Source organism: Vigna umbellata, chromosome 8, assembly GCF_029865625.1.
Source record: "Vigna umbellata cultivar VRB3 chromosome 8, Vumbellata_1.0, whole genome shotgun sequence".
Lineage (NCBI taxonomy): Eukaryota > Viridiplantae > Streptophyta > Magnoliopsida > Fabales > Fabaceae > Vigna > Vigna umbellata.
The window spans coordinates 26521692-26536426 of NC_142172.1; the positions used below are offsets into that span (position 1 = coordinate 26521692).

At 35.2% G+C, this 14735-nt stretch overlaps 2 protein-coding genes across 6 annotated transcripts; one reads left to right on the forward strand and one right to left on the reverse strand.

Moving 5' to 3' along the window:
* Nucleotides 1-3298: 3298 nt before the first annotated feature.
* LOC124822538 (F-box protein At2g27310-like) lies at nucleotides 3299-6943 on the forward strand. 5 transcript variants are annotated; one of them, XM_088097009.1, is made up of 3 exons: nucleotides 3299-3467; nucleotides 3565-3605; nucleotides 5744-6943. In XM_088097009.1, the coding sequence occupies exon 3, from the start codon at nucleotides 5760-5762 to the stop codon at nucleotides 6879-6881; it is 1122 nt and encodes a 373-aa protein (XP_087953135.1). In that variant the 5' UTR covers nucleotides 3299-3467; nucleotides 3565-3605; nucleotides 5744-5759; the 3' UTR covers nucleotides 6882-6943. The 5 variants fall into 5 exon arrangements, with proteins under 5 accessions (XP_087953135.1, XP_087953134.1, XP_047150506.1 ...); XM_088097008.1 differs by having other exon boundaries at nucleotides 3568-3605; XM_088097010.1 differs by having other exon boundaries at nucleotides 3301-3467; nucleotides 3568-3605; nucleotides 5767-6943.
* Nucleotides 6944-7636: 693 nt separating this feature from the next.
* Nucleotides 7637-8038, reverse strand: LOC124822536 (antifungal protein ginkbilobin-like protein). Its single transcript, XM_047294549.2, has one exon. It carries the CDS (start codon nucleotides 8036-8038, stop codon nucleotides 7637-7639), a length of 402 nt encoding a protein of 133 aa, XP_047150505.1.
* Between the last annotated feature and the right edge of the window lie 6697 nt (nucleotides 8039-14735).

Sequence of the window (14735 nt, forward strand, 5' to 3'; positions counted from 1 at the left end):
TCATCATTCCCAACGAACGCTCGTCCATAACGAGCGTTCGTCATCCCTCCTCATCATTCCCAACGAACGCTCGTCCATAACGAGCGTTCGTCGTCCCTCCTCATCATCCCAAACGAACGCTCGTCCATAACGAGCGTTCGTCATCCAGCCTAGTCTGCCCAGCGAACGCTCGTCCCAAACGAGCGCTCGTCATTCGTTCGTCATCCAGCCTAATCTGCCCAACGAACGCTCGTCCCAAACGAACGCTCGTCCATAACGAGCGTTCGTCATCCAGCCTAATCTGCCCAACGAACGCTTGTCATTCGTTCGTCATCCAGCCTAATTTGCCCAACGAACGCTCGTCCCAAACGAACGCTCGTCCATAACGAGCGTTCGTCATCCAGCCTAATCTGCCCAACGAACGCTCGTCATTCGTTCGTCATCCAGCCTAATTTGCCCAACGAACGCTCGTCCCAAACGAACGCTCGTCCATAACGAGCGTTCGCCATCCAGCCTAATCTGCCCGGCGAACGCTCGTCCCAAACGAGCGCTCGTCATTCGTTCGTCATCCAGCCTAATCTGACCAGTGAACGCTCGTCCCAACGAGCGCTCGTCATTCGTTCGTCATCCAGCCTAATCTGACCAGTGAACGCTCGTCCCAACGAGCGCTCGTCATTCGTTCATGATCCAGCCTCATCTTCCCAACGAACGCTCGTCCAAACGAGCGCTCGTCGTTTGTCATCCAACCTCATTTTCACAACGAACGCTCGTCCAAACGAGCGCTCGTCGTACATCATCCCACCTCATCTACCCAACGAACGCTCGTCCCCAGCGAGCGCTCGTAGACTAGCCTCCTCTTCTCAGCGTCCGTTCGTCACATCATCCACTGAACGCTCGTCATCTACCTTCCTGTACTCAACGTACGTTCGTCGTATCACCCAACGAATGCTCGTTCTTCAGCCTACATTCACAACGTTCGTTCATCCTCTATCAACGAGCGTTCGTCATTCAGCCTTAGTTACCAACGTTCGTCCTTTAAATCCCCCAACGAACGTTCGTTCTTTACCTAACGAACGCTCGTTATGCTGATACTGTCCCCAACGTTCGTTCAACCTCTCCCATTTCTTTTTTTGTTTATTTTATTTTTCTTTATTGTCTTATTTTTAAATATCTACTTATTTTAAAATATATATTTAATAATACAATATTTATAGTTTAATTAAAAAGAATTTACAAAAATATTTAAAGGTTTAAGCACACGTGTGACCGCTCGCGTCGTCCTTGTGCTAAAAACCTCTTCCTCTTCCTTAAATAAATTTACAAAAAGTATACGTTTTGAAGGTTAAGCACACGTGTGACCGCTCGCGTCGTCCTTGTGCTAAAAACCTTTTCTTCTTCTTAAATAAAATTTCAAAAATATGTTTTGAAGGTTGAACACTCGTGTGATCGCTCGCATCGTCCTAGTGTTCAATACCTTTCTCTCTTATTTATGTAATATTAAACGAGGGTAGGAGTGCTCGTGCGATCGTCCGCATCAGCCTAGCACTCAATACTCTCAAATCTTCCTAAATAAGTAAATAACGGTATGAGTGCTCGTGCGATCGTCCGCATCAGCCTAGCACTCAATACTCTCAAGTCTTCCTAAATAAGTAAATAACGGTATGAGTGCTCGTGTGATCGTTCGCATCGGCCTAGTGCTTAATATCGTTATCTCTCTTTTCAAAAATAATTAAAATTATTTAAATATCATTTTAAAGGAATGAGTACTCGTGCGACCGTTCGCGTCGGCCTAGTACTCGTTACCTTCTTTTTCTCGAAAATATTAAAAATATAAAATCTCCAAAAATTAAAAACATCTGCTTTTCCAAACAACAAACAATCTTTTAGCTAGAACTACGTAACCCTGATTTCTCATTTTGAATGAGAATACGTAGGAGCAAGGTCAATCCTTGTCGGGCCCAAAAAACTAAAAAATATGTTTTGTTTATTTGGAATCTTATTTTAGGGGATAATTAAACATTTTGAAAAACCACATCATATTCGTGCATTTAGTTAAAGGTACTGCCTTAGGGCAGGCGTTGTAGGGTGCTAATACCTTCCCTACACGTAACCGACTCCCGAACCCAGAATATGGTTTTCGTGGACCGTGCTTTATCATTTTGAGGTTTTTCCATAGTTTTCCATAATAAACTATGGTGGCGACTCCAAAATCTCTTTTTAAAACCCGTTTCTTTTTTGGATCATCGTCCCGTCGCGATTCCGGTTGCGACAAAAGTTTATAGTTTATAAGTTATCATTTAATAATTTATTAAATGACCAATTAGTTAAAAGTTAAAAAAAATAAAAAATAAAAAAATAATATAGATAAATTTGTTTAAGAATAAAATAAATGAATAAAAAGGTAAAATAAACATTATGCACATGTAATAGAAAAGTAAAGATAAATAAAAAAATTTAGAAAATAAAATAAATAAATAAAAAAGTAAAATAATTTTTATGCATATTTGACAACAAAATAAATATTAAAAAAAATTAAAAATATCAAATGAGTAAAAAAATTAACTTTTTCAGACACTTGTCAATAAAATAAATAAATAAATAAATAAATATATTAATATATATTTTTCTTATATCAAAATAAATATTAAATGACTAAAAACTAAAATTTTGAGATACTTATTAATAAAATAAAATGAATAATAAAATACATTTATAGTATTTTTTATATTATAATAGATTGTATATTTTTTTTTATAAAAAAAGTAACAGATTATCAGTTAGTAAAATATGAATGTTCCATTTAATAGAGAGAACTAAGATAAAAAGAAAGAGAAGAAAATGAAAAGATATATTATTTAGTTAAAAATCAAATGAAAAATAAGATAAATTTATTTATTATTATTAATATTATAAAAAAAACTGTCATAATCAATTATGATGTTTTATAATTAATATATAAAAAACACTAATTACTTTAACAACATATTTTTCTTAAAAGAAGCAATGAAACCATAAAACTTTTCTTTAATACCTCCAAATCAGCTTAAACAAATAAGAATCATGCTCTCCAATTCCCTTATTTTCATCCAATACACTGTTCCATGGTGCAAGCAGAGAGACTAAGTTATTATATTTTGATGGAGTCTGCTTAATAAAATTCAAATTTAATCAACCGGATAATTAATTGTCTCTTTCTGACGATTTCGTGCATCCCTAAAATGATCCAAGTGACAACTTGCGTTACAAGATTTTTTGCTTAAAGTAGATTTGGGACGTGGCAAAATCTGTGTGGTGAATAGAAGGGGCAGTGCATGGCGTTCACCTCAAGAGTTGAGTATGAAATCGTTGACCTCTCATGCGGTTGCTCCTGTGCTTTCAAGCATTAGTTGAGAACAACTAAGAACCAGAACACAAGAACAGTACCCCAAACCCAATGGATTGTGACCCTTAAACCAATCTTCTTACATTATTAATCTTCCCAAATCCTGGTATTTTCATCTGGGTTTTCTTCAAAATCAGTTCTTTTTTTCTCGTTCTTTATATCTCCTTCCCCATTTATTCTTGTCTCCCTTCTTCTGTTCTTAGCAGCTTCTTTTGTTGATCATCACTCATGTGGGATATTTAAGGTGACTACTGACAACCCATATTTCCCAACTTGTAATTTTGGTATGCTTAAGTTAGATATTAGCACTTGTTATTTTCTATGTATCCTCGTAATTTTTACATTCTGAATTTGACTGCATTTCTGGTTATTTCGCATATATAAGGTGGCGTTTTCATGCTTGTTTATCTTTATTGGTTGTTTATGTTTTATGTTTAATAGTAGGGAGTCCTGTTGTTGGTCAATTTGTAATGTTGAACTGATGAAGTAAAAGGGTATTCTGCTGCAGTCATATAAAGGGTTGCAGGTTACTTCTTAAGTGCGTGTTTCTTTAATGGTTAAGACCCAATTGTTAAATGATTGTCTTTCACAACTTTTATTCGAGTAGTAGTTTGAAGAGTCCAGAGGAAAACAAATTGCATTGTAAAAGTTGCTTTCTAAACTTAATGTATGAAATGCAGCTCAGACATACCTAGCTTGATGGCTTTCTTACGGATAAACTTTGGTGTAGCACTTTTGGTGCCATTTTCTATTTATAATCAGTGCTTTTTAGTCTGCCTGGTTGTATGTAAAGAAAGGAAGGGAAATGTTAGATTTGAATTGAAGAGAAAGCGGAAAAAAGAAAAAAAAAAAGATTTCTTTTTTCTACAAGTATTTCTTTAATAAAGGGGAAATATGCATTATTACCCTTTCTTTTCTTTTCTATCCACCAAAAGTTTCTAGTCTGAAACTTCAACTTTAACCAGAGAATAGTACCTAAGCTACCTAAAGTACCGTACTGAAATTTTGTTCTTTCCTTATTTGATGGTTAACTTGATACTTTAATCATTGACATCTGTTAAACGCTAGGTTTGGATTTTTCAACTCTTAGTTTTTAATCGAATTGAAAATTTCTAAAGTCAAAATCTGTTCTGAATTTTCTTATATTTTTAGTGCTAAAATTGTAGGTAACTATTAATATTTAATATAATTAATAATCCTAGTAAAGGAAAAGGCTTTCATTTACTTTCTTTCTCGTATTGATGTTTTCCTTTAATGTTTATTTTTCTCTCAATTTAATTTTTGACATGTTTCAAACAAAAACCTCTGAATCAAGTTCAGTGCACAGCTTTTACAAGCCAGAGTTCGATGTATGGATTATCTTGGAAATCTTGGTTTCTGATACCTTGAGAAGGTCCCGCTATGAATTAAATGCAAATTGACCCTCATGGATTTGTACAAGTGCATGCTGATCTTGCTGTTAAGATGTCAATTGAATATCTTATGTCATTGGAACCCTGATCTCCAACATTCTATTTAGGATATCAAAGTTAACAGATGATTGATATGGAATTTTCCTCTTGTGTGCCTAGTATTGAATGATATGTTATAATCAGTCTCTGCTCTGCTATATAGTGTTTTCTCAAAGTCAAACCCGTGAAGAGAATGTTTATTGGAAGGGATATAGTACTTTGCTACTTTTTATTACTAATTTAATTTGTCAAGAACTAATTCAGTGCTGATATTATCGTCACAAGTTCTAAAACAGACTCATGGCTCCACTAGTCAATAATAGACACTTAAATAGCAAGCTCCCCGTGCATTATTTCGTGCAGGCTTTGAAGTAGTATCTGTAATAGTTTACATTCAATCAGATGTTCTGTGCTGGAGTATCTAAAAGAGACGTTATTTGTTATTGACAACAGCAAAATCTACAGTTCTTCCTATGTTGCAGGCTGTATTGATACAACATGCCTTATTATGTTAGTTTTTAGAAAGCTCGGATTTATTTTGAATTCCAACCTTTTAATTCGCAATTAAGTTTCTTAGATTACTGAAGTTTTATTAATTTTATTCTACTTTTAGAAACTTCAGAAGGTCAGTTACTCTCTTACAATAAAATAAAATTGAAGTAGTAGCTATTTTAATATGACAAGTTTATGCTATCTTGTAGTCATCAATGAAGTTTGGATTGAATGGTTGGTGGTTGGCACTGATAAACTAACTGGTTTCCACTGGTCCTCATGAACACTATGTTAGGCACTAGTCTTTACAGAATTGAGATTACCATGTTTCCAAAATATTAAATTATGCTCCATTATTGGCTAATGTAGTAAAAAGGTTAACCTGTTTTATCTACATTTCTGTGTTAGTTATTTTGATTTGAAATATGCTCTATGACAGTCACAGGATTATTGTTATGGCAGTTGCTCCAGCTGAGAGTATTGCCTCATTGATTAATGATCTCTTTTACGACATATTAAGACGTCTTGACGGCCCTACGTTGGCTTGTGCAGCTTGCACTTGTACATCATTCTGTTCCATCTCAAAAGAAGAGATCTTATGGGAAAATGTGTGTTCTTCAATGTGGCCTTCAACAAACAGGGAAGATGTCAAAATTTTAATATCTTTTATTGGTGGATTCAGAAAATTCTACGCAGATTGTTTTCCTCTTATTGTTATCAAGGAGGTTGGAGAGTATCAATGGAACAGATATCATGAGTACCCTGATGATTGGACTGAGGCTGAATATTATGGGGATATGAATGAATTGGAAAGCATCTCTCCATCCGATTTTGTTTCCATAGTGGATATCAAGTTCAAAGAGAAACCAATCTGCTCCAAAGTTCTATGGGGAATTCCAAACGCAAATGGCTATAATGGGTGGTTCTACAACTGTCCTTTCCGGATTGATCTTCTGAGTTGTGCTGATAGAGATGATAACAATGATGGTGTGTTTACCCTTTCTGTTTCTGATGGACTGCCACCAATTACTTCTATGGAAAGGGAAAAGAAAGATGGGAAGCTATGGCGGGAACTTCGTGATGGTCTCTTGCTTAGTTGGATCATAGTAAACAAGAAAATTAAGCGATCTGCTAATCTTGCTAGCTGGAGCCCTCTAGATGGACAAAGACATTGGCCAACAGACAAGGATTTTGTCTTTCGTTTTGGATCTGTTCTCTCTGCCAAGGACGTTCTTCCTTCTCAAGTAGTGCAGTGCATCTTTATTATGAAGTTTAGAGTTGTTCACACTGAACAAGAGGGGTTTCAAACAACTCTTAGATCAACAGAGCTGAGTATGCAGTTAGAAGACATGGAAGGTGCGCATGTTAATGGGAGGAAAAGTTTGCTTATTCTTAAGAAAGCACTTAGTTGCCGAAGAAGCACAAATTACAGTGAAGTACTTGAATCTTGTCTTGCATACTCAAAAATGCAAAATAAGTTAAAAGAGGAAAAGATTAGAAACGAAAGTAGGATTGATACAATTTGTATTCTAAGTAGCATTTTTGCTGTAATGACATTCTGGTACTATGTTTTGTGATGTGGTAAGGCATTGCTCATTTTACTGAAATAAGCTAATGTTGATCTAACAACATATTATCAGCTTTGGCTCTCTCTTATGTAACACAAGATTTCAAAATAAAGTAAATAATCAAAGACAGCTTCATTGCGAGAATTGAAGTTTTCTTGGTTTGAACCTTCTGCAAATTGACGGTATCAGCGGGAGCTGGTATTACAAAAATATTTTCACTGTTTGGAAGCTCTTTCATGTTCTTCAAATTTTGAAATTTAACTTATTTTCATTTATATGACAATTTATTCACTTTACCATCCAATTTATGTACTTAGAGATAATCTTCTCCAAAATAAGACATTACCTTAGCTACTTTCTTCTTAACTTCCCGAATTAACTTAATTATATGTCTATGTTATCTAACACTTGTTCAAATGTTTACGCAGGAATATAAACTTATCAAACTTGACCTTCTCTTGATTTATACTAAAAATATATCTTCTCATATCAAATTAAGTTAATTAAATCACGCACTTTGCTAACTTTATCACTGAAGCTTTACCTTCCTGCTTGTAATTCAGTTTGCCTTCCACAATAAGTAAATTAATCATAACCCAAAACAACATAAGCAAATTGAAATCAAAATGAGAGTTGATCATGAAAGAATAGAATAGGTAGTATTTGACTTTATTACTAAGCATTTTTGTGGTACACAAACAGATTCATTGCTTACAAAGGGTTCTGGTGGAAACATGAGAAAAAACTCCAACAATTCTGTATCTCTAATCGTCAAATGGGTACTGCTCATACCTGATCGTACAATCATGCAGCACCGAGCGAGCTCCTATCCGTTTGGGACATCCGTTGAATATGGCCGTTTTGGCAACACCAAGACAGGTTTTGCAGTCAGAGGTTGTGAGATTTAGGTTGCAAGCGGCATGTCCGTAGGCAAAGGCATTAGGATATGGAGAAATGTTGTAGTAATCGTAATTTTTCTGCGATGGAGTCTCTCTCTCCAATTCTTCAACAACGTATGATAAACTGACAGCAAAAGGATCACCTGAGGTGTACCCACCAACGTTGCACAGAACGGCGGTGATGTTCGTGTTGAGAACACTGTCAGCAACACTCCACAGGCACAGCCAAACAATCGTAGTTGCTGCAATTTCGGAAGAAATGCCCATCTTAATACTATGCTCTTCGATTAATGTCAACGACACAGTTTATAATTTGTGGGTAGGTTTGAGTCTTCTTCACTGATTTACTTTTAATTTCTCTTATGATCAAGTTGCAGTTCGCGTGATTGTCTTCATTCGCGTTCCAATATTCAAGAGTGAGTACTTAATTATCCTTTCTTGAAATAGATTCATTGTCCTCTTTTTCTTATAGTTCTTTCTGTCGGTTAGTTAATAAGGCTTTTGTGATTTGTATTAATGTGTTTGCCACTATGGTTAACAAACTAATAGTTGATTATTGAGCAAACAACATAAACATATGTATTATTAAGATAAGAGAAGCGACAAAAGTGGTTTGAAAATAAAGAATACTAGCCGTTTTGATCTACTGTATAAGAAAAGTAAAGTAATCCATGTGGAAATTACGTAAGTGACTTCTTCCTTCTCTGGACAAGTTGCCAAAAATTTGGATTATGTCTTTTTACAGGTCTTTAATCAACATATAACATGTTTTTAGTTTATCTATTATATTATAATTTATGGTAAAATTACAATCTGTTTAAACTTATTACAATATAACATTAATAATTTTAATACACGTTCGTGAAAAGAATTAATTGACTAGTTAAATATAAAAACTTTCATATTTACTTTTGTAATTAGAAATGATAAAATTGGTTTAGTCTAGCATGCTGACCCATCAACTCACTAAAATTTGGTGGATAGGTTAAAATTCTCAACCAATTAGACCACTCTGGTTCATTTCACTTGACCCATTAGATCACTCTGGTCCATTTCGCTTGACCCATCAATTTAATAGGTAAAAAAGGAACAGAATAGTATCTTATATATATTTTTTAAAATAAACAAATAATTTTAATTTTTGTGTGTGTATTATATAATTTGAAAAATTAAAATATATAATAATATTATAATTTAAATTATTAACCGTTACAAATTAAAGTTCTAATTATTAATTATAATATAAAAATTTAATATATAAAGATAATAATTATTTTAATTTATTTGATTAGAGATATTAAATAATTATTTAAAAGATAAAAAATATTCATAGTTTATTTTAATATGTACATTTATATTTATATATAATTAAAAAGCTCAAAACAAAATTAAAAATAAAAAAAAAAAGAACTAGTAGGTATCTTTAGTGGGATGTCTTAGAATTTCCAACCTATTTTCTTATGATGGGCTTGGCCGTACTGATCAACTTTTAGCTGACTAATAGTGGACCTAGCCAGGTGATTTGTGTTGTCAGTCATATGCGTAACACATGGAATGCATTACGAAGTTTACTTCATAAAACTTTATTTGAGAATAACTTATTTCTAGTTTAAGGAGAATTTGATTATAAGAAATATATCAAGATCACATTAATTGGTGTTAAGGTATTGTTTTCATAAATAAGGTTTACTCGATGAAAATATGAATTCAACATGATACAAGAATTACAAGGAGAGATATAAGATTGACTTATTAAAGTTGATAATGAGCAAGAAAGGTTGTGAGTTGAACTCTCCCACTAGCATTTAAAAGATATATGGTGAGTTTGAGAGTTCAATAGGTTAGATCATTCCCCAACAACAAATAGAGTTTAGTTCTCCATAAACATGGAGAAACTATATGAATAATGAAAAAACATGAGATAATGAAACCCTAAGAGTAGAATAGGAAGCTCCTCTAGATCCGCCTTTAGAGAGTGAAAGAGTGTGCTGTTGTGTTTCTCTAGCCAGAGATACAAAACCTAGAGCGCCTGGATCCTTTAAATAAAGTTGGAAAAGAGTAGAAACAAGGCCCGGTCCAAAAGAGTCGAAACAGAGCAAAAACTGGGTCGGATCTGCAACGCGCGACGCTCGGGCGCTCCATTTAGGGCGCCCGGGCGGTGGACGTCGATTTTCGTAGGGCTTGAGCCTTCAATTGGACGCCCGGGCTTTGGGGGCCAACGCTCGGGCGGCCTAGGAGGGCGCCCGGGCGGTGAACGCCGATTTTTCTATGATTAAGCTTCCTACAGGGCGCCCAAGCCTCGTGCGATTCCCCTTTTGGTTCTTTTCCAGGCATTTCTGAGCTCTATCTCCTTAGCACTTCATCTCTGCTTCCTGTATTAACTCATTTTCTATCAAAACAAAGGGAATTAGTCATTAAAATCATCAAATTCAATCTCAACTCTCTTATTCACACAAATTAATGAAAAACCAGGAGTCCAAGCAAGTTTCTAAGTCAAAAATGGTGCATTTAGTATCAAAATTACATCGCAAATAACGGTATTTTAAACCGTTATCAGAAAGGCAAGTAAAAAACCGAGTAAAATCATGTAGAACAATAAAATAATGCAAAGAATTGTAAATCAGTGCAAGAACAATAAGGAATGCAGGAAAAGTAAATTGAAATGAAGAAAATATAGCAAACTTGTATTGATTTCAAAAGAAAGTAAAGTGGGTTATACTCCTTTCCTTGGCGTTCCTTGAGATTATTGTCATTATAGAGTTTTTACACATGGGAAAGAAAATGAACCCAGCCTATGACTCAAAATCACATTATCAAAACATTGTCACTAGTACAGGCAGGTGAAACGACAGCGGTTGTTTTTCGTTATAGGCACCGGTTCTCGAACCGAGGCATATGCAGGCGAGGCAAAAAGTGTACTACTTTTGGCCCCGGGCTTGAACCGAAGCATAAAGGGAGGCGATTTGACATCGGTTCAACCACAACCGAGACAGTAAAGTTTTTGGATTTTTTTCTTTTTTTTTTTGAAGGACTATATGCCTCGGGTTAGGGGAACCGAGGTCGTATGTTCCACCCTACTGCCTCGGTTGTAGCTTGAACCGAGGTAGTAGAGGTCTTTTTTTTACGCAGTACTTTCTGCCTCTGTTGTGGTCATAACCGAGATCATAAGTTGCTTTTCTACCTCGGTTTTGACACTAACCAAGGCATATATCCTTGTTTTTTTTTTAAAAATGAGGTCTGTTTCTGCAACATTCCCAACAACAGAAACATACCTGCATATATATTTACAGCCAGAACAGTCGAGAATAATCCAGAAATGTATATTTTGAATGAAAATTATAATAAAACATAAATACATTCAATTGAATCATAAATCAACTTCTTATAAGCATAAATCAATCAAATTATAATCATAAATCAAGTTTGAAGCATAAATCAATGTAATGTACAAAGTTAAAATAATAATAATGTAGAAAAACATCAAACAACTTAGAAACATAAACTTAGAACTTACTATATCCTAATATCTAGTATATACTATTATATAAATGAATTACATATTTAGCCAGTGCTTTCCTCACAAGTTGAAGTGACTTCTCTGGAATTGGAGCAGTCCTATTGAATCTCTGCATAAAATACAATGATTTAACTTAGTGTATTTGAAATCTAAACTATAGGGAAAATAAAATTGAAACCTAAATAATACCGTTTCCCATCCACTGGTGTAATGTGCACGAATAATGGTCATCATCCAAAACATGACGTAGTAACCACATTCATATGACCCCGCTTGTATATTACACTTCAATATATCATCATAATTATAAAATGTTAAGTAACATCAATTGAATGGAACCAAATGTAACAAAGTATGGACTAAAATACCAAACCTTAATGGCAACCCATGCAAGCTTTTTAGCTGTAGCAGTAGATCTCCCAGATAACATCATATGTGTTGCAAGGGAACTATTAAAAACAATTCCTTTAGCATACATTTATATAAAAAAAAAGTCGAAACATTGAGATTCTTACCAATCTACTACATGTCTAAGAGGGCTGGGAGGAGACTTCTGCAATGAACAAAACCAGACAACAGTGTTCTCCGGTATGGAGATCACAAGTAGCTGCCAATGACACCTGAAATTGGTAATAACTTATGAATCATATACCAAAATTAATAAATGAATGTGTTGAAGTTAACAAACTTCACTTACTCATGTATATAAGGGAGAAAATATATCTCCTTCCCCATTCCAAAGCAGGTGGTGATGTATGTCTAGATATCATCAAATTTATTTCTTTCATGAGTCATAGAGGGGTCAATGAACCCATATACATCGTTGAACCCCTTCTTGTTACTAACATCAAACATATACCTAAAATGAAGAAATAATCTGATATAAGTAAGTTGATAAAATAGAATTATATAAAAAAGTTTTCATAAACTTACATCATCCACAGCTGAATGAGTGTAATATTAATTTCTTCTCTACCCGACGCAAGCTCCCTAACATCTTGATGATGCAAGTACAATGGGATCTGAGCTTCTCTTCCAAATGTAGTAGAATCCAGTGTACATTCATCGGCACATCTGAAATGATTTTAGCAAGCTCGTCTAACGCACCAAGAGGGTCATCCTCAGATAAATGAGTCTTCTTCGGTGGAGGACTTCCCTCTTTACCTATCTGCTGTTAAATACAAAAATGGTTATGTTATAACGTCAATTAGAAGTAAATATTAAAATTGAGAAGTATATAGTACGAGTGTTTACCGGGGGATTAGATACATCACCAACCAAATGTCTAGGCCAGGCGACAAAGGACTTAAATGCTTCTTCCACAGTGAAGAACTCATCTGTAGGCACAGGAAGAACGACATCCGCTATGACAACTTCATCCACCGTGACGTTGAACTCATCTTCTGAAAGTTGTACACCATGCACTACAGTGGCTGTCTTAGAAACTGTACCACGAGCCACTAGCACAGTCCCAGTATTAGAAAGAATATATAACTGACATGGACGAGTGTCATCCATGTCGTCCCCTAGGGCACCGGCAGCTGAACAACTTCCTTTACTGCTTCTACCTGTCAAATTAAATGTTAGGTTATGCAAAAAGTAAATTAGTTACCAAAAATAAATAAGTTTACCTGTAGGGGGCACAACATGTTCCGCTACAGGAGATGGCGGAGGACGATTGCCATAATCCTCATAATGCTGCTGGAACTGGCGCGCAACCATTTCAGCAACTTCATCATACAACTCTGCCCGAACCTTCTTTGTGATCTCCTGCGTCCTAGGTGCTTAGGTCGTTCAGTAGCTGTGGCAAGAATATCTTGACGACCTTCTTGTGTGAATTTACCTTGGGAGCTCTGCTCAACCAAGGAGTCCTGTCACATAACAAAAGTTCAAAATCATTAGAAAAATCTATGTAATATATATAACAAAATTAATGTAAAAATATAAGAAATGACATCTTACAATTCTTTCAGATATTTCTCTGGCAGACTCGGAAGTGTAGGAGCCCGATGGTCTTATAGGGGCTAACTTCCACTTCTCGTGCCGAGATGGTGGTGAAGGAGGAGGAGGAGGGTCACCACCCTCAGAAAGTGGAAGTCTGCTATCTGACTTCTGCTTCATTATTTTTTCTTCAAGCTTCCTATATCCACCACGAGAAAGTAGGTGTGGATTTTTATTCTGAGCGCTTATTCCCTATGCTTTTGACCTTTTTTCCTGTGACAATATGAAACAATTGTCATAGTAGAGAATTATGAATGATGAATTCAATGATTTTACTGTACTTACCTGCCACGCCTCGGATGAATGAAGCTCTACAAACTGACGCCATGTTTCTTCGTCAATTGCTGAATATTTGGAACATGGATTTTCATTACTTTTTGGTCCAAATATATATCTAGACGTCAATTTTGTCTTAAACCCTCGAAATCTTTCTGCAATTGCAGATAAACACTTATTCCTTAAGCTCTCGACGTTTGGCATATCAAATGTTATCTGCAACAAAGAAAGTAATAACCTTATATCAATACAGATTTATCAATATAATGAATATAGAAGATGGAGCAATATTGCTTAACTTACCAATAGATCTTGCCAAATAAGATTCCAATCAGCCTCAGAAACATGGTCAAAGGATGGAGTAAGTATAGAGATAAGATCACGTGCCAATACTCCAAGTAAGACCTAAATACATCTGCATTTGGGCCAGATGCAACTCCAGTGACCACGTCAATAATGACAGGTGTCCTCTCACCTGCATTTCTTCTAAGTATAAGCTGTCGTAACCTCGTTGCTCCTCTCGTCCGTCTAGAAGTGGTGGGGACTTCATCGCCTGACAAATGAGGTGACTTAGCCATATATCTGTCACAATAAATAAGATGAAAGATAAATAAAACACTTATAAAATAACATATATTATTTAACAAACGCCATAAATATTTACACAAACATGAAATTCATACATAATCATATGGATTGGTCATATATATATATATATATATATATATATATATATATATATATATATATATATATATATATATATATTCCCTCATTGTGATCTTCTCATATTGCTTGTATATCATCAATTAGAGGGTCGTCATCCAAATTTATTGTCGTTTTAAATGGATGGTTGTCAGCGATATGAAGATTACTTAGATTCTCTTCTTTATCTTCAATTTGCCTTTTTCCTTGGAGAGAAACATACCAATGGTCAGACGCATGATCTTTGACATAAAAAACCTGACTTGCTTGATATGCCATGATGAACGGTTCGTCTCCATAACCAACCTTTCGAAAATCAACAAGTGTCATACCAGATTCATCTATTTTGGCACGACTCTTATTGTCTACCCACTTACATTTGAAGAGTACAATGGAAAACTTAGTGTAATCAACTTCCCATATCTCTTCAATTCTACCATAATATCTCATGGATCCAACTACAGG

What these genes read in the sequence shown, in the direction of transcription:
- LOC124822538 (XM_047294550.2), top strand. Translation starts at nt 5,760, where the DNA reads ATGGCAGTTGCTCCAGCTGAGAGTATTGCCTCATTGATTAATGATCTC.
- LOC124822536 (XM_047294549.2), bottom strand. Translation starts at nt 8,038, where the DNA reads ATGGGCATTTCTTCCGAAATTGCAGCAACTACGATTGTTTGGCTGTGC.